The sequence below is a fragment of the Haliaeetus leucocephalus genome, unplaced genomic scaffold (genome assembly GCF_000737465.1).
Source record: "Haliaeetus leucocephalus isolate CR32 unplaced genomic scaffold, Haliaeetus_leucocephalus-4.0 Scaffold228, whole genome shotgun sequence".
In the NCBI taxonomy this organism is placed as follows: Eukaryota; Metazoa; Chordata; class Aves; order Accipitriformes; family Accipitridae; genus Haliaeetus; species Haliaeetus leucocephalus.
This window is the reverse complement of record NW_010972664.1, coordinates 16,953,230-16,976,261: the sequence shown is the minus strand read 5'-3', so window position 1 is coordinate 16,976,261 and position 23,032 is coordinate 16,953,230. Positions and strand designations below refer to the sequence as shown.

At 40.9% G+C, this 23,032-nt stretch overlaps 1 protein-coding gene across 1 annotated transcript; it reads left to right on the top strand.

The window, feature by feature from the left end:
• Positions 1-181: 181 nt before the first annotated feature.
• TTF2 (transcription termination factor, RNA polymerase II) lies at positions 182-21,060 on the top strand. The gene is made up of 22 exons (XM_010567375.1): positions 182-262; positions 1,658-1,724; positions 2,179-2,843; positions 2,913-3,153; positions 4,040-4,166; positions 4,944-5,138; positions 5,371-5,528; positions 6,564-6,645; positions 6,955-7,068; positions 8,017-8,167; positions 9,449-9,554; positions 10,639-10,829; positions 11,710-11,863; positions 12,648-12,739; positions 13,513-13,595; positions 14,056-14,195; positions 14,981-15,151; positions 15,761-15,819; positions 16,929-17,082; positions 18,703-18,785; positions 19,839-19,913; positions 20,714-21,060. The coding sequence occupies exons 1-22, from the start codon at positions 213-215 to the stop codon at positions 20,856-20,858; spliced, it is 3,303 nt and encodes a 1,100-aa protein (XP_010565677.1). The 5' UTR covers positions 182-212; the 3' UTR covers positions 20,859-21,060.
• The last annotated feature ends 1,972 nt before the right edge of the window (positions 21,061-23,032 follow it).

The window sequence follows — 23,032 nt, the reverse complement described above, 5'->3', positions numbered from 1 at the left end:
GGGGGTGGGAGGGCGGGAGGCCTCCCCCTGCTATGCCAGCAGTCGTAACCTTTTCTTAGTCACATAGTTCTCGAGAAGACTCTCCGAGTTTTTTTGTCCCAGGTAATTGGTTTTGCCGTTGCTGTTCCCTGGGCAGCTTGTCTTTATGCTTCCTCTTTTCCTTTCCTCTTTTCAGTATTCCTGCTTCTCACTGCTTGATCCATGAGGGATGCATGGTGGAGCTGCAAGTCCTGGTTCAGCAGCAGCACAGAGATGAATACCAGTAAGTTCCTCAAAGTGGAAACAAAAGGTTTGTTGTACAGGTTTGAACATCTGGAATTGTTTGATGGCAGCTGGCTTGCAATTTCCTTCTAGAATTGAAAAGGCTTATCCAGCCTTGAGGCCTTCACTTAGCATGTTTCAAAATGTTTGCTATTTTGATTGGCAATTATATTCAATGATATAAACCTAAGTGATCAGATAACGTTTGTTTCTAACAGAATTGAACATGGTTCTGTGTTTGGATTCATCCAAGACTCGGGATGGTTGCATCGAATTCACCAGTTCTGATAAAGTTGTTGCAGCAGTCCTGGTTGGCTGCCAGTGATACCAAAAAGCCGGTCAAAGAGACTCTCTAAGACTCATTTTGGAGCTTTAGAAAGCAGGCATTCTTTATTGCAGTGCTGGATGCACAAGGGATAATTCCACCTAGCATGCATGCCACAGCTTCAGCACAAACAGGTTATATGGAGTAACGATTACATATTAATCAGATTAGTATACATATACATAGAAATTATTGTAACTGATTATCATAGTACTGCCTACATCTGATCATGCACAATGAAGAATTCATTTGAGTCAAAGGGCTGCTTTTACGACCACCGACCCATTTGAGATTCTGTTGGCTGTCCTTGAAATCTTTGTTCTTGTCCTTGTTCTTTGATCTTGAAGCTTAACGCAGTTTCAATCACATGTGGTCAGTTTCAACATTGTTCTCATCTAGTGTACAGGAACATCTAGTCATAAGAGCAAAGAACTGCAAAACTTATGAGTAACTACCTCTACTAGTTAATTGCTTGGCTATACTTTTGTCTATTGTTTCAATCCTAGTGTTAGTATAAGATTTCTAATAATTATTTACCAAATCTCACTTTTGCAGTCATCTAGCAGCAAACCAGTTTCCACAGCTGGTACAACATATTAAGACCATCAAAATATTTGGACATACCATACAGAACGTATGGACATATGCTATCACCAGTTTAAAAAAAAGATCACATCCAAAGCTTTTCTGGTCCTGAGGTGCTTTAAAGATGAGGTGGCCTTTGCAGTGTAACTAAAAGAATAGCTTGTTTCCTTACACCCTGAAATCAGGGGACACTTCTGAGGCTCTGAACATAGACAATATTTTTGCCTGAGCAGTTCCTCTTTTTATTGCTAAAAATTAAAAACCAAACCACTCAAAACCTTAGGAATCTTTACCCAGAGAACAATGCTTTTGTAAAAAGCTTTGTTGCCAATGTTCGTGGCCTTTTGCTTATGCAGAAGTCTGGACATAAAGTCCAGATCAAGAGAACTTGTCTGTGATGGTTTCAGTGCAAAGTACTTTTCTATAGAAAGGTTAGAGTTCCTTTACTGGCTCCTGCAGTTCAAATCTTGTTTTATTCTTTGGTAGGTTGTTTTACCGATGCCTTAATAGTAAGTTGAATGGGAAGAAATGGTGTGGAAGTGTCCCATGGCAGGTACGAATGTTTCATTTGTATTATAGTATCAGCTTATTCCAGCATGACTTTTCATTCTGTATACTGTAATCACCTCTGAGACTACATAGTGGGAGAGTTTGTATTTTCTAGCTGAAAAGCGTATCAGCCTGCTCTCCTCCAGATGAGACTTCTCATACTCCTAAATTGTGTGAAGTAATCGTTGTTCTCCAGTCTTAAATGTTTCTTGGGTTTGATCTCTGGCTGTCCTCTTTTCTTGAGGATGGTGCTGTTGGGACTTGATCCCCAAAAGACATGGGAATGGCAAAGAAAGCAGAAAATTCCTTGTAAAATGTTTATCCTGATACTGTTAAAATGATAGGAAAGATGATGTTTGCCAAGAAAGAAGTCTTGCTTGAGATGATCACGTTGTGTGTATTGTTAACAGGCTTTAATAATGTGTACATTAGTATTTACTCACTTGTATACATTGCAGGACCCAAAAGCTACCAAAGCGCCAAAAGCCTTAGGATCCCAGCCCAACACAGCACCTCTCTTCAATCCCAGCGGCCAAAGAAATCCATTCAAAGTGATAGACAAGAATCGTGAACCATCATCCTGGAAACAAATTAAGCAAGGAAATGGAGAGGAAAGTAAAGCAAAAGGAGTAAAAGCAGAGAAAGAGAGCGTGCTGGTGTCACATAAAGAGAAGAAATCAACCTCAGATTCCTCCATAGAGAAGGAACCTCTAGAAGGGCTGAAAACTAAAAAGAAGCAGTCCACGGGAAGTAGGAGTGATCCAGAACTTAAGGAGAGCACAGTGTCTGAATCTAAACTTGGTCTTTTGGACACTTGGAAAGAGAAAAATATCCTTTGGGCTGAAGAGAAATACGGTGGCAGTGATGGGGAATCCAAGAAGTCTTCCAAGTGTGTGGAGGAAGAGCGAGGCGGGAGACCAAAGCTCTTTCCACTAAGTCTTGGAAAGCAAAGTACAAGTACCAAGCCTCCAGAGGAGGAGCAGCTCAGAGAGAAAAGCTTAAAAAGCTGTGGGGATAAAGAAACCAAAGAGAAAGAATACATTGGTCAGAAGAATGGAGAAATGAAAGTGATGTCTAAAGAAGATGCAATTTCCCCAGCATTACCACAACTGGCACTGCAGCATGCTGCCCTGAAGGGAGGAGCAGAGGCAGTGCTGCCCAAGACACAAATCAGGCCAGGGCTGGGACAGCCTGCTGCTGAAGTCTCTAGCAGTGACAGTGATGAAAAAGGATTTGTTTATTCCTCATTAGGTAAAAGTAAACCTGAGAAATCAGTGGAGGGTTTGCAGTCAAGAGAGGTTCCTTCAGGAAAATCAGGAAAGAGTATGCAGGGCACATCTTTGCCAGGAGCTGCACCATTGCATCATGTGGAAGGAACCCAGGATCCTAAAGCTCTTCACAACCATCTTGTAGTCCAGCTGAAGCAGAAAAAGGTAATTTATTGCACCTATTCCTTTTTTTTTGGTTCTGTGTTCAGGGTGACTTCCCTAACTCGTGACAGGTGTCAGAATATGGTATCCCCTCACAGCTGAATCTCAAACTATTTGGATGGTTTAGGAAGATGGGGCAAGGGAGGGAGTTCAGCCTAAGCACAAGCTAGCTGTTTTAAGCTGCATATGAGACAATTAGCCCTAAGGTAATACAGCCTTCTGTGTTTGGGGGTGCAGTTTTGACCTTCCTGGGGTTGTGTCTGTCTTTTACCCAGAAAGTAATTTGCTTAAGGTAGAACAGTGCACAGCCAGCTTAACCTTTTTAAATAATGTGGCTGTTTCTGGTGGTCTCTCATGGCCTTGTGAAGTAAGAGTGATCTAGCCATGAAAGCTCACACAAAGATGAAATAAACTACCTGTCTGTTTGCTTTTTTTAATAATTACTAATAAATATGTTCCATAGTTTTTTTTATTATAAGATCCCCTGTTTGCTTAGAGCTCAGAACAGAACCTCAAAATAAACAGTCAGAACTGTTGTTCCTGCTAGTATAGAAAGAAACGTGCAAGTAGGTTGAACATTAGGTGCTTTGAGAGATGTTAAGATTGTCCAAGTCACTTGACTGCCTGTTCATCCTGTTTCATAAAAAGGGGGAGGCCCTGCGTCCTTCCATCTCTTCTAAAGTACACTAATGGCTAGTTTATTTTCTGCTAAAAGACTATTTAACCACACTGAATTGCACTTAAATGCTTTTGGAGATTGTAGAACAGTATCAAAGTACAAATTACTATAGTATAAGATTAGTGTTTTTAAACTTCTGACCTGATTGTTCTCTGTTGGCAGAGAGCTTGGTAAGCACGCTCAGGTTTTGGATTCTTTTTTGTTTTGCAGAGTACATTGGCTACAGTGAACATTCAGCTGCTGCCAGATAAAGGGGAACGGTTATTAAAGCAAGTGCAGGATTTGGAAGCTGCACTGGGTGCTCTTAACATTTCGACAGCAGATACTACTGAAAAAGGTAGGGCTAAATTTTTTTGCTGTGTCTGAATGTTTCAGTTACCAGATACAAGATAAGCACCTTTCAGTGTGCCATTCCTGTAAAGTGATTTCCTAATTCTATTAACTAGTATTAATCACCTGTGGAAGAGAGGCATTTTGCTGGGTTACCTGTACAGTGACCTCGACAGGAGAGTTACTTTGTGATCATAATATCAATTGTGTTGATGAAAAGGTCCAGTTTGACAACTCTGGAAACTGAAGATCTCTAGCAAGGAAGCAGTAATTCACAGGCCACCACACAACAAGCAGTCCCAATGTCTTATATCATATCTGGTTTTATGCAAGGCAGACCTTTCCAGGATGGAGAGAAAAGCTCAGGAGTTCTTGGCCCATTCATTCTTGGATGTTTCGATAATTTTTGTGACCAAAACATTGACAACAAAGACGTCTTTAAAAGGAATAGATACTCTGGGAACTGTGTGCAGAACTGACCTTGTGCTTGCTCTTATCTGATCACAGTTGCGAAGTTCACTGCATTGGTATAAACCACACATTGAGGCTTGAGCTGAACTGCATTGCCTGTCACATAAGAGCAGGCCAAGAGCATGCATGTTAGTAGTTGCAGTGGCTCAGGTGATATGGTAGCCTGCTACCCTGCTGTTAAATCCATATGACCACTTAATAATATTTTGCAAGCAGACTATTGGGCAAAACGAGGGGCCTTCTCTGGGCTGTAACGCAAGGCTCTGAGGTCTGCTGTGCAACCTTTTCAGCCTGCGATTCCTTTCTTATTAAGGGGAGGATAGCGCAACAAGCAGCAGCTGCTGTGAGGAATTTTTGCCTAACCCATTTGGCAGGCCAGGTGGTACAAAGTTGATAACACCACTACCACTCCAGGATCCTACAGCAAGAACCTCTTCAGGCTCACACAGTCACCCCTCTGCTGCTGCTACTTTGGGTTCCAGTGAATATTATGGCCACAGTTTTGGAAGTAAGTACAAAAAGACTTTTTTCGTTAAAGAGAATACTGGTGAGAACTATTTCTGAAATAATCCTGCAACTTGTGGATATACGTGAGTACTAATAGACCTTTTTTGTTACTGTGAGCTGCATACTGCCCCCCAGGCATCTGTAGCCACTGAGATCAATCTCCGAGATGAAAGATCTGCTTGGGAAAGTTAGCTTTGTAAACACATTTCATGCATAATACTGTATCTTTCCAGTGAACTCTGGTGTGCAGAATCTATATGGAGGAAGAATGACAGAAGACCGAATCAGGGCTGTACACAGTGCCACAAGCGAGGCTATTAATCATCTTCACAAATCTCTAGAATCCTGTCCGACAGAGCAGACAGCAGCTGAAGATCCCTCTGGATTGAAGGTGAGTTGGCAGGGATGGAGGATGTCATGCTGATAAATGAAGTGTAACGTCTGGGTGGTACCCTAGAGCATCCTGCCCTTTCGCACTTTGAAGTACTTTGCAGTTTTCATCCTGTCAGAAGGAGATGCTCTGATTACTTTCTATCCATGAGAGTTGCTTCAGATTGCCAATGCTGATGTTCTACCCTCTTGCTGTGGTGTCTTGAGAATATTTAGTGCTTGAATGAAGCAGTAGTGCCTCAGACAAAGCAACCAACCCACAATCATTTATCTGTACATGACTGGCAACAGAGGCAGGTCTCTAATGAGGAACAGACTGAGAAAACTCTTACTGTTATTTTTTCCCAGTTAGGTCTCCCAGTGAGCTATAAGAAACAGTCTTTTAAAAAAGTGTTGTAGATGATAGAGTTCATGCAACCCAGTGGACTCCAGAGTAGTCTGTTCTGATTTGCCAAAGAACAGCTCTTTATCTATCAAGTGGTGCAGAACCCATAGTTGAGGTTTTGTACAAAATATTGGAAGGCACATGCCTCTGCAAGATGGTGCGTAGGTGTATATATGTTGTGTCACTTGTCAGATCCTCTTGGGATCTTTTCAGTGCTGGAGAAGGCTATTTGATGTCTTATGATGATAGTATGTAGTCCTTCTTCCTGTCTTTTAAGAGTCTGTAGTGGTCTTAGACTTGGTGAGAAAAGGGAAGTGTTCTCAGTCCCTCTCCTTGACAGTGATGCCTGTTGTGAGCAAGGTAGGCTAGGGTGGATTTTCCACCTGAACAAGCCGTCTTTACGTGCTCTGTGAGGGCTAGGTTGGTTTGTGCATAAAGCATTAGCAAGACTGATCTATGGTACTGCTGACCTCCTGTCTGCAGAAGTTGCCTATCTTGGGTATCATTGTCCATGTGGGAAAAGGACAGGTAGGCAAACTCCTTATAGTTAGATTGTAGTAGGACAGTTCGACTGGATAATTTGGTACAGCAAGCAGAAGTGTCTGAATTTTACAAGGTGTTTCCTTCAAATCCTCTGTTTCGCCCTCTCAGGTTCCGCTGTTGCAGCACCAAAAACAGGCGCTCACATGGCTACTCTGGAGGGAGAGTCAGAGGCCGTGTGGAGGAATTCTAGGTAAGCAACAGAACAGGGAAGTGGGTTTTGGGGGCAGATTTATGGCAGCAACAGTTTGGCATATAACTTACTGGGAGGCCAATAACTGGTTATTTAGTAGGCATGTTGAAGTGGCTTCTTTTTCTGTGCCTTTTGACCGATTACAGCTATTAACCCATTACTAAATCATACCCTGAAATGGTCATATTTGTATTTTTATTTCCCAGGTTCCTCAGGGCAATTTCTGTTGCAGTATTTACCTCAGTGTCAATCTGAGCTAGTGGGGCTCTTTTCAGCATGTCATCACAACTTCTGTGTGTCTTTTTCCAGCGGATGACATGGGCTTGGGGAAGACTCTAACGATGATTGCTCTCATTCTGGCCCAGAAGCAGCTGAAGACAGAGAAAAGAAAGGAGAAGTTAGAAATGTGGCTATCCAAAAACGGTACAGAATTGTTTCCATCATACAGTACATACATTTTGATGCAGTGCCATTTGAAATGCCTAAAGTGTTATAGGTTAACAGCTCGTAAAACAACAGACTCTATCTGTGCTTACTTCTCTTCTGTGAAAAAATTATACTGGGCTTAATATTTACTGCACTCCCTTGCAAGGCCCTTCTGTTGATCAGTGTCATTTGTTCTTCCATTGGATGTGTAGGATTTCCCGAGTCATTACTTTATATTGCTCTGGGATTTATTTTTTGATTAGTTTCCTGAACCAGTTAAAGCCAGCATATGCTGTTTTGAGTAGATTCATATTTTTTTCAACATATGTAAATATATACATAGTTTTCATAGCATAAGGACTTAAATTAATGGCTACTCACCTCACTGTGACTGATTTTTTTTTTTTTTTTTTTTTCCTCTTCCCCAAGATTACTTTTGTCTTGTCTATAGAGTTAAGGGATGTTAGAGTTTTTAAGGAGTATTGTTTCTGTGTCCACAACCTGTTACTGTCTCCATCCTCATGGAAGTGGCATGGTCCTGTCTTGCCAAGTTTACTGACTGTGTGTTTGTTTTTCCTGCGTTGTTCAAAATGGTAACATTTCAGACTTCTAGAACAGGAAAGAAGAGTGTATTTGGCAATATATTCTTAGAAGAGGTCAGGGTTAGTTCCTGAATTCTAACCTTCCAGCTTATCCAAAGGAACTGCACAGATGTATAGCATAACTCTGAGTGGACAAGAAGTGACGCATTAGTGTTTAAGTAGAGTTTTTTTCCACCCAGAGCTAACAGTCCCCAAGAATGCAATGTAGAGATGTCTGCTTCACAAACTATGCTCATAGGAAAAGTGGACCAATCATCTTAATTGTTGTGAATTTCCAAAACTTCTGTCTTTGTTGTAGTCTAATGTGAAGACATTGAAACTTGTCTGCAATATTTCCCTGCAGATTCCACTGTTATCCCTTCCCACAGCACTTTAATCATTTGTCCTGCATCCCTGATCCATCACTGGAAGAAAGAGATTGACAGACGTGTGGGCTGTGGCAAACTGAGGGTCTATTTGTACCATGGGCCAAACCGAGATAAACATGCAGAGGTGTAAGTGCTAAACCATAAATATGACCAAGAAAAGTAAAATACTACTCAGCAAGAGATTGTGTATATCAGAGTTGAAATTCAGTGGCTGTAGAGTAATGGAAGAACCTGAAGTATGGAAATCTGGAGGATCCAGCAGGTCAGGCTGATGTCTGCTGTCAAGGTGTATATAGCAAAACCTTTATGGCCTGTACCCATGCTAAGTGGTTCTGGCGCAGACTATTGCTGTTCCTGATAAGACAAAAAAGTTGTATATTCTCTAAAACATCTCTTGCTTGCAGAAACTTGTCATTGGCAGTTTCTTCCATGCTTCTGCTTTGTGGCTGTATTTTTTTTTTTTATCAGCTGTATGTGTAGATCACTGTTTTCTACACCACTTTAGGCCATGCTGAACAGTATTTCTAGATGGCAGATTTGAAGTAGGGTTCATTCACGTGGTGTGTGTTCTGTACCACTGGCTTTTACGGTCGTCTTGAGCTTGCTGTGTTTACTTCCAGTATCCATAAAATGGGTACGATGTGTCCTTTCTGTTTGACTGCTATGAAGCTCAGTTCTCTGTTGTCCTGGTTTTGGCTGGGATAGAGTTAATTGTCTTCCTAGTAGCTGGTACAGTGCTATGTTTTGGGTTCAGTATGAGAGAAGAATGTTGATAACACACTGATGTTTTCAGGTTTTGCCAAGTAATGTTTAGACTAAGTCAAGGATTTTTCAGCTTCTCATACCCAGCCAGCAAGAAGGCTGGAGGGGCACAAGAAGTTGGGAGGGGACACAGCCAGGGCAGCTGACCCAAACTGGCCAAAGGGGATATTCCATACCATGTGACATCATGTTGAATATATAAACTGGGGGGAGTTGGCCTGAGTGGGGGGATCACTGCTTGGGAACTAACTGTGCATCGGTCGGCAAGTGGTGAGCAATTGCATTGTCCATCACTTGTTTTGTATATTCCAATTATTTTTATTATTATTATTGTAATTTTATTATTGTTATCATTATTATTTTCTTCCTTTCTGTTCTATTAAACTGTTTGTATCTCAACCCGTGAGTTTTACTTTTTTTCCCCTGATTCTTATGCCCATCGCACTGGGTGGGGGGGAAGTGATCAAGCAGCTGCGTGGTGCTTAGTTGCTGGATGGGGTTAAACTACGGCATCTGTAAAACTGCATTTCGGCTCTTGTAAAACTAACTGTGTTGTTCTTAAACCTTCAGCATGCTTTTTGTTTGTCTTGCAAAATTAATTCCTCATTTATTCTTGTTCCTGATTACTACTTTCCCTTTATGCAGGCTCTCTGAATATGATGTTGTTGTCACAACCTACAGCCTTCTCTCCAAGGAGGTTCCCACAAGCAAAGAGGAAGGGGAAGTGCCTGCTCAGGACCATGATGTGGGGGTGAGAAGCCATATTGTTGACAGAGGATTGCCTTAACATTTTGTTCTGAGGTGTTGCAAGCCATTATTGTTTCAAGTAGCACCTTATGTATGCTACAGTGAGCAGCAGAGCAGCAGGTTGAATGTGTTTTGGTTTTTTTTCTCCCTGTAAGTCACCTGTTGAGTTTGCACAATAAAAATAAAATGATGAGAGAAGGTGCTGTGAAGTGCAGAAAGACAATGGGGAAAAATATTCACAGTAAATCTGTTCTAATATAGAATATTCTATATTATAATATATAGTAATATAAAATATGCTACATTGAATACAGCTGAAATGTCTTTAAATGTAATTTTAAGAGCACAGTGATGAATCTTATACTCTTCCTTTTGAGGTGAGACTGTGAAGGAACGCTAGATTCTCCTGTTTGGTGGTGTTTGCTGCCTGAAGGACTAATGTCACTTTAAACTACCAGAAACCTGTCGTGCTCAGGCTCTGGGTCAATCTGAGCTGAGACTGAGGCAGTCTACATGCTGCACTCTTGAAGAAACAGCAGTGTATTTGCTAGGCTATGAAAATAATAGTGATTGCTGAATGCTAACTGAACTAGGCTACACAATATAGAGGAAGTCCCGTGCTGGTGGATATTGTTGTCTTCTACCTCAGGGTACAGATCTAGATGTAGCTCTTAAAGCAGACAGGCCTTTGAGTTTCCTGAAACTTCAAGGTGGCATCTATAAAACTGTAGAGAGATCAGAATAATGGTATGTGGTCCTTGGTCCCAGCCTAGCAAAATTTTACTAATATGAAATGCCTCTTGGGAAGAAAGAGGCAATAAAATTTTAAAAGCAGGAAAAACAGCAAAAGATTAGAAATTGTTATTAAGAACAGGCAAATGTTGTATTCTTCGGCTTATAAACTTTCATGGAAGCTTTGAAGAGAGGATTTTTTGAGAGGGTCTCTTACATGACAGTAAGAGCTCAGATTGCTGCTGATTAACATCAGGAAAAGGCTTGTAGCTGGAAAAATATGTTTGCTTGTGGCTCTTTAGAGAGCCTAGCAAGGTTATTGCTCTGGGTTATAAATGGTCTGTGTCTTCTTTCAGAGTGGATCATCTCCCTGTTCCCCTCTGCTCAGGGTAGCTTGGGCTCGAGTTATATTGGATGAAGCTCACAATATTAAAAACCCAAAGGTTCAAACCTCTATAGCTGTGTGCAAAGTGAGAGCCAGTGCCAGATGGGCTGTCACCGGCACGCCAATACAGAACAACTTACTGGACATGTACTCTCTCCTGAGGTGAGCTGGCTGCACATGAACACATGGACAGGGCTCCAATTCCAGTAATTCTTTGCTGATGAAGTGCTGAAGTTGTTTCTCAGTTTGAGAGGTTTCTAAGATATGTAGGGTAGCGAGACTAATTATATTAACACTTCAGGCACTGGATTGCAAAGGCTGTGGGTGAGGCATTGCACAAGGCTGGCCGTGTGTCTACTGTTGCATGTAGCTATTCTGCTTCCATAGAAGATAAAGGGGAAATTACTTCAGATCTCCTATGTCTCCAAGATGAATATCCACAAAACTAATTTTAATGGACAGAAGTTTTGTGCAATAATCCCTGTTCCTACCAGGGCAACCTGGGAGGACCTTATTAAAGAGCGTTGTGCTACAATGGCATTGAAGGAAATGGTGAAAACTTCGGCTTCTCTAAACAAATGATAAACAGGTTAAACTCCATGCTCCTCGTTGCTGAGGGGGGAAGGATTATGAAGGGTGTTGGAGAACCAGAGGGAACTTGCATTTGAAATTAATTTTGGATATTTGAAATTAATTCTCAAGTAAGAGGTATGGGATTTTGAAATAACAAATGAATACACTTTCCGGCAAGTGCCTCTGCATCTTGATGTCCTTCATTTGCTGGTGATGCTTGAGACATAGTGAGCTAAGAGGAAGTGATGGATACAGAATCAGAAGGATGCTTTGATGGTATTAGTGATGGTAAGACTTTTGCACAAACAAGTTATCAACGCAATTACCTAGAACTGTTTTAGCGCTCCGAGCAGTTATGGCATTTGGAAATGGTTTGCTCTGGATAGCAAGGAATTTGGTTCTGGTCACTTGAGAGTAACTGAAGAACTCTTCTTCCCTTGGTATGAAGTCTCCTTCCTTCCTGTCATAGGTTTCTACGTTGCTCTCCTTTTGATGAATACAAAGTGTGGAAGTACCAAGTAGATAACAACACAAAGAAGGGAGGAGAGAGGCTAAGCCTCTTAACCAGGAGCCTCTTATTACGGAGAACTAAGGACCAGCTGGATTCAGCTGGCAAGCCCTTGGTAAGAACTTCACCCTCCACAACTAGACAATCATTCCGTTGTTTTCCTTGCAGCAGCCAGTTAGTTATTTACATGTATAAATTTGTTAATGTGTGGGTTCTCCTGTCTACTGCGGTCTCTTGAGCAAGAGGAGCGAATGCCTGTGGGATGCTTTGATTGCTTATCCAGAAAGCAGAAATATACAGAATAATTAAACCTTTTAGTTATAAATCACACACAGACAATAATACATCAAGTAATTGCAAGTAGATGTCCAGCTGGTGGAAAGTTAGCCTAGGTCTCTGAGCTAGCCTACATCTCTGAGAATCAAAGCTGCTGCATGTCAAATGGATCTGGTGCGTGCTGGAGCATTGGCTTTCTGCACTACTCTTTACAAGTAGTCTGTTAAACTGAGTATTAGGTCATTGGTGTGTCCATAAGCCTTTAAAAGGTGTAGTTTTGGTGTACTGTCTGATTCTGAATGGGGAACTGAGAAGCTACTTTTACAATGCAATAAATGAATCCCTCCATGGTAGTTATGCAGCAGTCTGTACTTAGTTGCTCATGCCTCTTGTTATTGGATGATTTGGAATAAAGATTTTTATCTTGAGCATTAACCAGGTTACTTGGAGTTCTGTGAGTATCTATGTTGTGTCATAGTTGCATTAATACAAATAACTTTAAAGAAGAAACAGCTATCTTCTGAGACTTAGAATGTGGTGTTAAATCTTCAAATGCTGGTGTTTGTGATGCTGTATAATATTTTTGCACTATATACATCTGACCCTGTGTATTTTTACTTCAGGTATCTCTGCCCCAGCGTAGCACACAGTTGCATCAGTTAAAACTTTCAGCGGAGGAGCAGTCTGTGTACAATGTGCTCTTTGCAAGATCCAGGTATGAATGTGGGTAGAGATAGGGTATTTTGTGGTTTTGTATCTTGTTGGTATGAAAAATCTGAAAGAGCAACCCACTTTAGATAAGACAAGCTTTTGGAAAAATTCCTGTTAATGTTTTTTCCCTGTCTGCCTATCTGTCAGGCATGTTTGAAAATACATTGCTTGTTCTGGTAATAGTTGAAATGGAATCATTTATTTTCTCCCATATGTTCATGCCTTGCATGAGCTTTGTATTCTTGCCTTACACTTAATCCCATGGGTTTCAAGACTCCAAAGACTTGGAATTGCAACAGTAGTTCTTAAATGATGATGTACCAGCACCGGTAAAGGAGAGAATTTATCTTCTTTGCCCTGTGATATTTCTACAATAGGAAATTATGCTGGCCTCTCCAGATGGCTGTAATGCAAGCCAGTGTCAGTTTGTGTTCTGCTAGCATCTCTTTCAACAGCGTTGCTGTAAAGAGTCTGCCTTCCTTTTAAATACACATTTAAATATGTCCTTTTATTATGAACAATGTTATCCATTGGGCCCTGGCTCCTATTAAGGTATTCCAATAAGCAGATTTGCTTCCTCTTGTGTTTTCCAAAATGGATCTTGGTTTTGATCATATTCAAGTTAAACAAAAGTGGGTTTTTTTGTGATTGCTTTGTGACTAAATGATTAGTGAAACCTTCCTTATCTTAATGCATCAGTAGCTTGCCTGTTAAGCTCAGGTCCCCCTTGCCTTTTTTCCTGCTGTAAATCCCACAGTCTCCGTCTTGTTTTTTCAGGTCAACACTACAATCCTACCTAAAGAGACAAGAGCAGAAAAATGAAGGCAGAGAGTATGCTGGTGGTAACCCGTTTGAGAAAGGTTTAAGCACTCCCTCCCCTGAAAACACTTGCAGAAGTGACTCTTTAAGTGCACATTTAAGGAGGGGGAACAGACCTGGTCACATGGGGTCAGGACTTAGAAATTCTTTGAAAAAATGCTCCCCTGATGTTACAAAGAATCCTACCATAGTATTCCAAAAGTCTTTTCTCACTGTTGTGGCTCTGGGCAAATCTTAACCTCCCTGGATCTAGAATTCCCTTCTGAAATAAAGGCCTAATGTCTCAGAGAAGAGATGTCAGTATTAGTATAAGGTATGTGGTACTCTGATTGGTGGTATTGTTGGGTTTTTTTGTTTTGGGGTTTGATGGGTTCCTATGTTAAATCAGGTACTTGCTTGCCTGTTGGTTCTTTTATTGATGAAACTCTTGCTGGAGGTGGCTGGGCAGTACTTGGAAATGCCTCCAAGAGCTCTTGATGTTTTGTCTTCCTTCCTTGGCAGTTGCACAAGAGTTTGGGATCAGTCAAAAGGAATTTCTAGCAGGCCCCCAAAGTGCCTCCCAGGTCTCAAGTACTGTCCACGTCTTGTCTATGCTGTTGAGGCTCCGTCAGTGCTGCTGCCATCTCTCCTTACTGAAAGTGGTAATTGCATTGTATTGTGGTGGTTTTGTGGGGATTTTTTTTAAGTGTTTGTGTAAGTTAACAGACTTTGTAACACCCTCACATCTCTTAGCTAGGGATGTGTGAACTGAGCCATTTCTAGGACTGTGAGTTTTACAGCCCAAGAGGTTTTAGATGGACGTACCTCCTACTGAAGAATTTCCCAGCATGACCTATGTGGGCAGCTGTGTTTCTGGAAATACCTTTATTCAGGGGAAAAAAAAAAAAAAAGAAACAGAGTTTTAATGGCAAAGAAGAAGTCTTGATCTTAACCTAGTATTGAAAATTGCACAAGTCCACAAGTGTAGCCTGTTTTAAAGGCTTGTGCTTTGGAGAGCTCTGTAAGTGCTTTGACTGAAGTTGCCTTGCATGAAGCAGACTAAGCTTTCAGAAGCCCTTTGCTCTGTCATATAACGCAGCTGTAGACTAAGTCCAGATACTAAGGGAACAGGCAGGGATTTATCTTCTAACCTCTTTAATCCTGCAACTGTTAAATGCTATGGGAGGGACAATCTGAGGAGACTGGATGACAGAAAATGGTTGAGCTCACATGCTTTCTCTATGCTGCCCCTTCTTGGGGCAGAATAAGGGCCCAAAGGGACTGTTCATCTGACCCAGTAGTGTTTCTTAATCTTTCTGTCTTCATATTGCATAGTTTCCTTCAAACCCACTGTCCTCAGCAGACATTGTGCAGACTGTGGATCATTAACTGAATTTGATCTCAGGCTTGACTGTGATCCCTTATTATATTGCTTGCTTTCCCACAGGCTCTGGACCAAGTTAACTTGAACAGTGAAGGTCTTTCCCTCTCCATTGAGGAACAACTTAGTGCTTTGACCCTGTCTGAGTTCCAGACTCCTGATTCCAAGTCAGCAGTCTACCTCAATGGCACAGCTTTTAAAACAGATATCTTTGAAATCACCAGGGAGAGCACCAAGGTATTCTGGTTGTGGCTTTCTTACCTTCCTTGAGAAGCTTGGAATTCAGCACTTTGCCTTTTAAATTGTTAATGAATTGTCACACCTCAGTAATTGCAGATCAGGCTAAGTTGGCAATTTAGATGAAATTAGGTGAGTAGATTGATAGTCTGCTGAATGCCTTCTGGGAAGGCTCCAACTTCTCAGGTGTTGATGGCTACTTCTAATAAAGCTGTGAGAATCTGACTGTGCTGGTAAGCTATCAGTGAAAATCTTGAGCACTGGATTCACAGAAGTTTAGAAAAGCAGGCATGTGAGAGCATGGTGCTTGTGAAGAGCTAGAAAAAATGGGATGGCAGCAAGCAGCAAGAGGAGAGGTGGCAATAACTTGGCTTCTCACAGAAAGGTTGAAATCTGTAAAACATGCTTGTATGATTTGATTTCTTAACCCTTTTTTCCATGGTGGGAGTGTTCTTACTAATGACTATTAAAATATCTTGAAAGTCTGAGTATGGAAGCAATTCCAGTTGAAGAGTTATTTTGATCACTTCCTATTTTAATGAAGATTAGCCAAGCATGAGCTGAGTTATGACAGTAAGCAGACTAACTTTTTTTTTTTTTTTTCTGCAGATAGCTCATCTCTTGGCTGAACTGAAAACTATTCAGAGTCACTCGGAGTCTCAGAAGAGGTTAGTAAGCATGTCCTTTTCTTTAGTCATAGTGATTGAGAGAAGTATGTTTCTTGACAGCAGCAGAAATAGTTTAAAATAATTGAATACAAATCTCCTGGTATGGTAAAATGGTAGCAGTACTGCAGCAGTTGAAAGTGGATTTTGAGGAAAAAAAAATTCTAAGATAAAAGAGCATAGCTTAAGATGTATATAAGTGTAAACCTAAGGAAATGTGTGAAGAATCTCAGGCCTTGAGGCCCAGGAGGACTCTTCTTTTCTCCAAAAAACAGAATTGGGAATAATTTGGTTGTGTTGAGAAATATTTGCCCTCAGCTCTGCAACCGACCCCACCACCCAAAAAAAGTGGGGGAATAAAGTAGTGGTTAAAAATGAACCTGTTTGAGATAAAAGAATGCATTGATCAGAGGACTTAAGTGTTGCTGAAGTCCTGCAGCTCTGACTGCAAGTTCTGTCTGTCTTTGCACCAGACTGCACTTTTACAGGGTTTTCTGCTTGTTTTTGTTAAACAATGTAGAATGCACTTAGGGGTGTGTGGCTGCAAAGTAGTTACACCTGTGTTGTTATGTTGGGGGTGGGTTGGAAGGGTAAGCCCTGTTCTTGGGCAACTCCAGAGTTGCACCATATGTAGAAAGCTTTTTTCCAAAGTCTTTTCCAAAAAGCATTCCCACCATAAGAATGGGAACACCAACATTACTTTTGTTCCCTAGCAAAAAGCTATCAAACAAATTATTACCTTCCAAACTGTTTAACCCAAAAAGTGTGGGGAGTGAGAGGCCCAGGGGAATCCAAGTTTGGTGTTGCTGTTGATTCAATTTGCAGAAAAAGCTCAGAATTGTGATTGGTAGGTGTCAATGTAAAATCCCAAAATAGAGGTGAAAGTTATAGACTTAATTTGTCTGAAATTTATTGGGTGTTAGCCTTCCACAGCACGTTCTACCACTACACCTACAGGTGAATCTATTTCTGAATTGGGAGGGGGCTTGGCTCCGGTTTGCAGTGGGGAAGAGTGCCTGAATCATTGTCTCCTCTTGGGTGAGACGCTGCAATAACCAAACTGTTACAGTACACACAGAACTTGTTCTAAATTCCCTTTTCTCTCTCTCCAGTGTTGTTGTTTCTCAGTGGACGAGTATGTTGAAAGTTGTGGCTGTGCACCTCCAGCGATTAGGGCTGAAGTATGCGACAGTGGATGGCTCTGTCAATCCTAAGCAGAGAATGGATGTGGTAGAAGAGTTCAATAACAATCCCAAAGGGCCTCAGGTATGCAATGAGGGCAGGGAAACAGTTACTAGTGCTGCTGTGAGCAGCTGTGATAGCTGACTTCATGTTTCCATTTACTGGCATCACTTTCATTTGGACCTCTAGGTGCCAAGATCAGCAGGGAAAGAGGTAGCTGTAAAAACAAATGTACATCTTATAATGGGCAGTAGCAGCTGCTAAAAAGCTCCTTTTGATGTTAACCTTCTGCACTGAGATCATCGGACTCCAAAGCTAGTTCAGAGGTGGTCCAAATCATCAGCGTGTTCAAAGATGGTTTTGCCACAGAGAGTAGTGTGGAAGATATGGGGCCAGTTAGCTCTACTCAGAGCAGGATGGTTGTTTCCAGCCCATGCTTCTGCACTGGAAGATGTTTCTTTTGGTAGATCACTTGCTTGCCAAGGAGCCTGTAAGAATTTATTGCCATTTTCCAAAGCATCAGATACTTTTTACCAGACTAATCTTTTTGAGAAGAGCAGATGACAGTTGAATCTGTGAATGAGGCTAAAATTAACAAGAGCATACCTCACCCCTGTATAAAGATAGGAAGACTAGCATTGGGCCGAAAGAAGTCATAGTTTTGCACACATCCAAAATAAGGTGATCTCATGTGACTTCTTTCACTCTTGAGTTGTTAGTGTTTGGGGGCAGGTGGGGTGTGTGTGTTTAAATGCTGATGAACTACAGTGTGTTGGCTCTTCTTGAAAATAGCTTCTAGTCTGAAATTTTGGCCAAGGGAAGGAAGCTCGCTAGGTAACTAAAGACGTGTGAATCCAAATTAATTATTCATAATGATTACACTTCAATCTGGATGCTGACATTCCTGTGCTTGAGGCAGGTCAGGCTGTCTCCTCTGAGGATGGATCTGTGACTAGAAGGGGAGAATGTGGTGCGTTAGCTTGTTTTCTTTGCTGGATTTCTTGAACAAGCTGCTGTCCACAAAACAGATATTTCTTCTTCTAGCTTTGAACTTAAACAAAGGAAGATTTCTGCCAGCTATATGAATAGCTGACCCCTTAAACAATATCAGGGTTTTACAGTACCATACCATGAAATTGAGTAATAAATATATGTAGCAAGTGTCTCTGCCCTTAATTGAGTTCTTTTCCTGCTGTACAAGAAATCTTCTCTAAACTGACCATCTGCTATATCGCTGTTCCTCCCCAGCTACTCATCTTTTTCTAGATACCAGGTTATGTGGAAACAAAGTGAAAAGAGTAGCAGGCCATTTCAGTCCAGTTGCCTGTGTTTAAGTAATCATTATTGTTAATTCAGAATTGGTGCTTATTGGTCCCATTGTTGGGAACAGGCTGTCATCAGAAAGGCTGGTCATTTGAGTGGGACACAGAGAGCGTCTGAACTTTTCAGTCCTTTCTCTAGTCTGTAAAAATGTATCACGGTAATATACATGGAATAGTAGGCTGGCCTCTCTGAGCCATAAATTCCATGTCCATGCTTCTGTGCCTCATCAAGTAACATCTGGCAAGCTCCCAAATACATAATAAATACATGCATCTAATATAAATATGATAAACAGATAATTTGGTTCAAATTAATATGTGGAGTATATGAAGCATTAATTTTCTGGAAACAGGCTCCTTAACTCTCTTTTGGCCTTTGAAGGTAATGTTGGTCTCGTTGCTGGCTGGCGGTGTTGGCCTGAACTTGACTGGAGGAAACCACCTCTTTCTCCTCGACATGCACTGGTAAAGAGAAAGAAAAGTTCTATCTCAGAGGATATATGTAGGGCGTGTTCCTTGCTTTCTCATCATGTGTATTGTGACGTCTGATACAACTGGGTTAGGAGGGAAGCGTTTAGCTGAGTAAGGGCTAGTGGTCAGTTGTGGAAAAGTGTTTTTACTCCAGTCTTCTTCCAAGACACTCTGATTTGTCAATCCAGTGCTCACTGCCATGAAATACAGTTCTGTAGGGGTAAAAAAATAGAGGAGGATAACAGCAATCCAAAGAAACATGTGTGCAGTCTGTATCACAAAAGGATACTGGGGACTTGGTAGTCCCTAGTTTAATTTCTTACAGTAATGAAAATGGTACATTAAAGGCTACAGGGAATTTGTCCTGAAACAAATTGATTGTGTGGGGCATAGTCAGTAATCAGGTATAGCTAGTGTACCTTGTGGTCTTACAGGGCTATGAAAATAGTGCATATGAGCTCCTAATATTTATATTGTCTCTCAGCAAAGTCAGAATCACAGTTTTTAACTAAATTGTTGCTCATGGGAACTTACAGTACAGAGCAAATTAATGTGCTTCAGTACAAAACCAGCTGCTGAGTAGCAGCATTAAGGAGATGTTTCTACAATATGGAAGTTATGCCAACAAGTATTCCCTGTAACTGTGTGTCAGAGCCATGTCTTATGTAAATATTCTTGAGTGAAGGCCTCTTTCAATGGAGTTTGCCTTCCTGCTTCACACTCCTCTTTCCTCACCAGCTCCTCAACTTTCTCTGAGTAGTAACTATTGGCCAGAAATAGGGGGCTACATGGAACAGTGGTCTAATTCATACAGCTGACTTTGTGTGGAGTTGTAGCATACTTCTACCAAGGGCAAAGGGAAATACAGTCAGGGTGAATATTGGCAATCAAGCTAGTAAACCTAACGTAACCTAGGAGCAGTTTTAGTTCTACAGAGGAAGAAAACAGGATGCTCTGGAGGCAGGCAAATGAGGCAAGCTCAGAAGTTTCGGTATTTCAGTTATTCCTGAACATAAGCCCTTAAGCTGTATGGTTTTTACATTGCAGGAATCCTGCTCTTGAGGACCAGGCCTGTGACCGCATTTACCGAGTGGGGCAGCGGAAGGATGTTGTGATACACAGGTCAGGATTTTGCTTAGCAGTAAATGAGGCTGTTGCTGCTCATGTACTGTCTGGCTTTAGTTGGTGAGACAAGGCCTCAGTTTGAGGCTTGTTTCTTTACCTGAAGCTAGGCACAAGGTCTGACAGTGGGATTGGGGTTTGGGCACTGAGATAGAGACCACGTGAAAATGTTTCTATGTGGCATTTGCCTGCATGTTGTTGTCCTGATAGCTAGCAGTGGTTTGTTGTTTTTCAACCTGTGATTTAGTGGGAATGTCCTGTTCATTCCCAAGAACAATTCAGGCACCAAACCATTTCTCTTCTCTTATTGAGTGGAGATTTTTCACCATGCTCCCTAAACCTGGACCTTTCTAATATCACTAACATATAGAGCACTTCTATTAAGTGGCAAAGTTGGCTTTTAGAAAAAGCATCTGTAATTGTAACTACTAAAAGGCTAGCTTAGTTATTGTAAATGCTTGACAAATTCAAAGAAACTGGAATCTAAAATACTATTCTGCGTATGATGCTTTTAGTGGAATAGGTGCCATCAGTTATCAAACAATCATTACAGGATTTAGTCACAGAATTACTAGTGCTTCAGATGACCAGAGCTGAGGCCTTAAGTACATCAGACTTTAATTTGAAATGTTTTAATACCTGGATATGAGAACAGCTCTTTTCTGGGCACAGGTGTATTTTGTCAGTCACCTAATAGGCTGTTAATTTTTGAGACAAGTCTTTGGAAATTTACTGGGGAAGTGCTTCTATAATGCTGATGCTTTTTCCTAGCAGTTGAGATGATGTGGCTTTGGTTTTAGGTTTGTCTGTGAAGGAACAGTAGAAGAAAAGATCCTACAACTCCAGAGGAATAAGAAAGTTCTTGCCCAGCAGGTGCTGTCAGGCAAAGGGGAGGCCTTCACTAAGCTCACTCTGGCTGACCTCAAAATTCTCTTTGGCATCTAATTATCCTTTACAATACACAATGGAAAGTGATTTTATACATACAGGTAACTGTGCAGACTTCAACAAAGGACTGCTGTTTTAAGGTGGTCATTTATTTTGAACAAATAACTACATTTTTTTGACTTTCAGGAAGAGAAGTTATCAACTTCAGCAATTTTTTTAATACTGAAACTAGACCATGTATCCAAAGGTTAATAAAATTAAGCTATTTTAAATTAAGCTGTTGGTTTAAAACACTTTTGAGTAACTATTAAAACAAACATTTGCTTGTTTCTTGGTTTTCTGCATGTGCTTTTTAGTTAGGAAACTTTCCTCTTCAGGACAGGAGAAGCACAAGCCTAAGTGAAATAAGAACAAAAGAGACAAGCGTGAGATAGGAAAGTTCAGAGATTGAGTGGGCTTGAAAGAAACAACAAAAAAACTTGAGCAGGATGCTATAAGAAGACTATAGAAACCTTACAATGTGTGAGTAACAAAATGAAGGAAGGACTTAGAGGAATACTTCATTTTGTCTTTTGTTCATTAGGAGGACTTTTTATATCTAAGTGAAGAAGCATTTCTCTACTCTGCTCAAAATATTTATTCAAGCAGGGAAGTAGATTTCTGTTATGTTCCTATGAAACAGAACACAAATGCCTGATTGTTCTGGGTTTTTCTTTTCTTCTGAGTATTAAGTAGTGTAAGGTTTCCTTGGTACAAACTTTTTAATGTATAGACTATTCTTCTTTAGAAGATGCTCCCATTTTTTAATAGTAGATGATTTGCAAGTCCTTAGTTAATGGTTTGTATTCTCTCTCTTATCAGAGGTGGTATATGCAGGTAAATGAAGTTTCTGGGCAAAATTTTTTTTTTTTTTTTTTTTAATTGGTAGTGCATCTTCCCTGCTTCCATCTCCCTCTGCTGTGTCCCTGGCCATATCTGCTGCATATTATGGTTTTCTATTGATAGTACACTATTTCTCTGGGATTTGGCACAGTTCCTGTAAGTTCCATACCAAATGAGGGCCTTTGAAGAGCTTATTTCTAATGCAAAGTGGTAGAGCATGACAAGTTAGAGTGCTGATAAGAAATTAGATGTTGGTTCCTGTATGATCATTCCCCATGGAATAAGATAATAGCATTTGGTAGCCTTTTGAGTAAAGGAGAGATCTATTTGCAGATCAGTGGTTCCTGTTAGCACAACAGTGTCCTGGTGGAGTATGATACAGCTGTGTTGTTACTCATTTCTCTTACCTGCCTTGACATGACGTCCAAGTGAAGCTGTGGAATTATTCCAATTTATTGCGCAGATACAGGGGCTAGGGGGCACAAAAAAACAGTAATTTGTAGTTTTTGTGTGCTTATGTCCATAAATTCAGCCATGGTGGAAGTGTCTTGAGCAGCTTTTGGAATGAAGGAAGGCTGTGCAGCTTGAGCAATTTAACCATAATCTCAATTTGGGGAACATAGCACACTGCTCATCTGCTTTGCTACGCTGGCTTTCTGGAAAACATATCCAAAGCCATGAACTTTCCAAAATAACTTTATTTTTGTTTGGATGTTTACATTAGCAGAACTTGGATTATAGTTTCTTCTTTGGAGTTCATGTGCACTCTGGCCTGAGCTCCTCTCCCTTTCCTTGGAGCTACTGTTAGCCTAGCAGGTTTCTTTCTTTAAGGAGTATTAGTAAATACAGTTTAAATCAATCTCTTGTACACATTATCCCTTCATTCTGTGTGTCTTCCTTTGGCTGAATGTAACTGTAGTCTCAATGCATATAACTGCAATATCTGTGTACCAGATACTGCCATGGGGATGAATTGCTTTTTCTATTTGTATGAAATTCTCAGCGGGAAAGGGCTTCAGCCTTTCTTAGGAAACCCACATAACCAATGGGATATGAAGTGACATTCAGCTTAGTTCAGAGAAATTCAGAGGCTGAAGGTCTAGCGTGTAACTCTGGATACCATCTTCTGAAATGGCAAATTAACGCAGCTAAGAGCAGTGAATGAAGGCTACGTGGCTTTGGTATTAAGGTCAAATTTGTAAAGGAATTTTGTTGGGGGTGCGGGGGGAAGTGGTTTGACTTTGGTTTGCGCTATTATCTTCAGAAATTAGGAAAAAAATGTGTATCGGAGTACTGCTAAATAATGTTAGCCCGTGTGTAACCAGGTATTTGCACCTCACTCCAACACA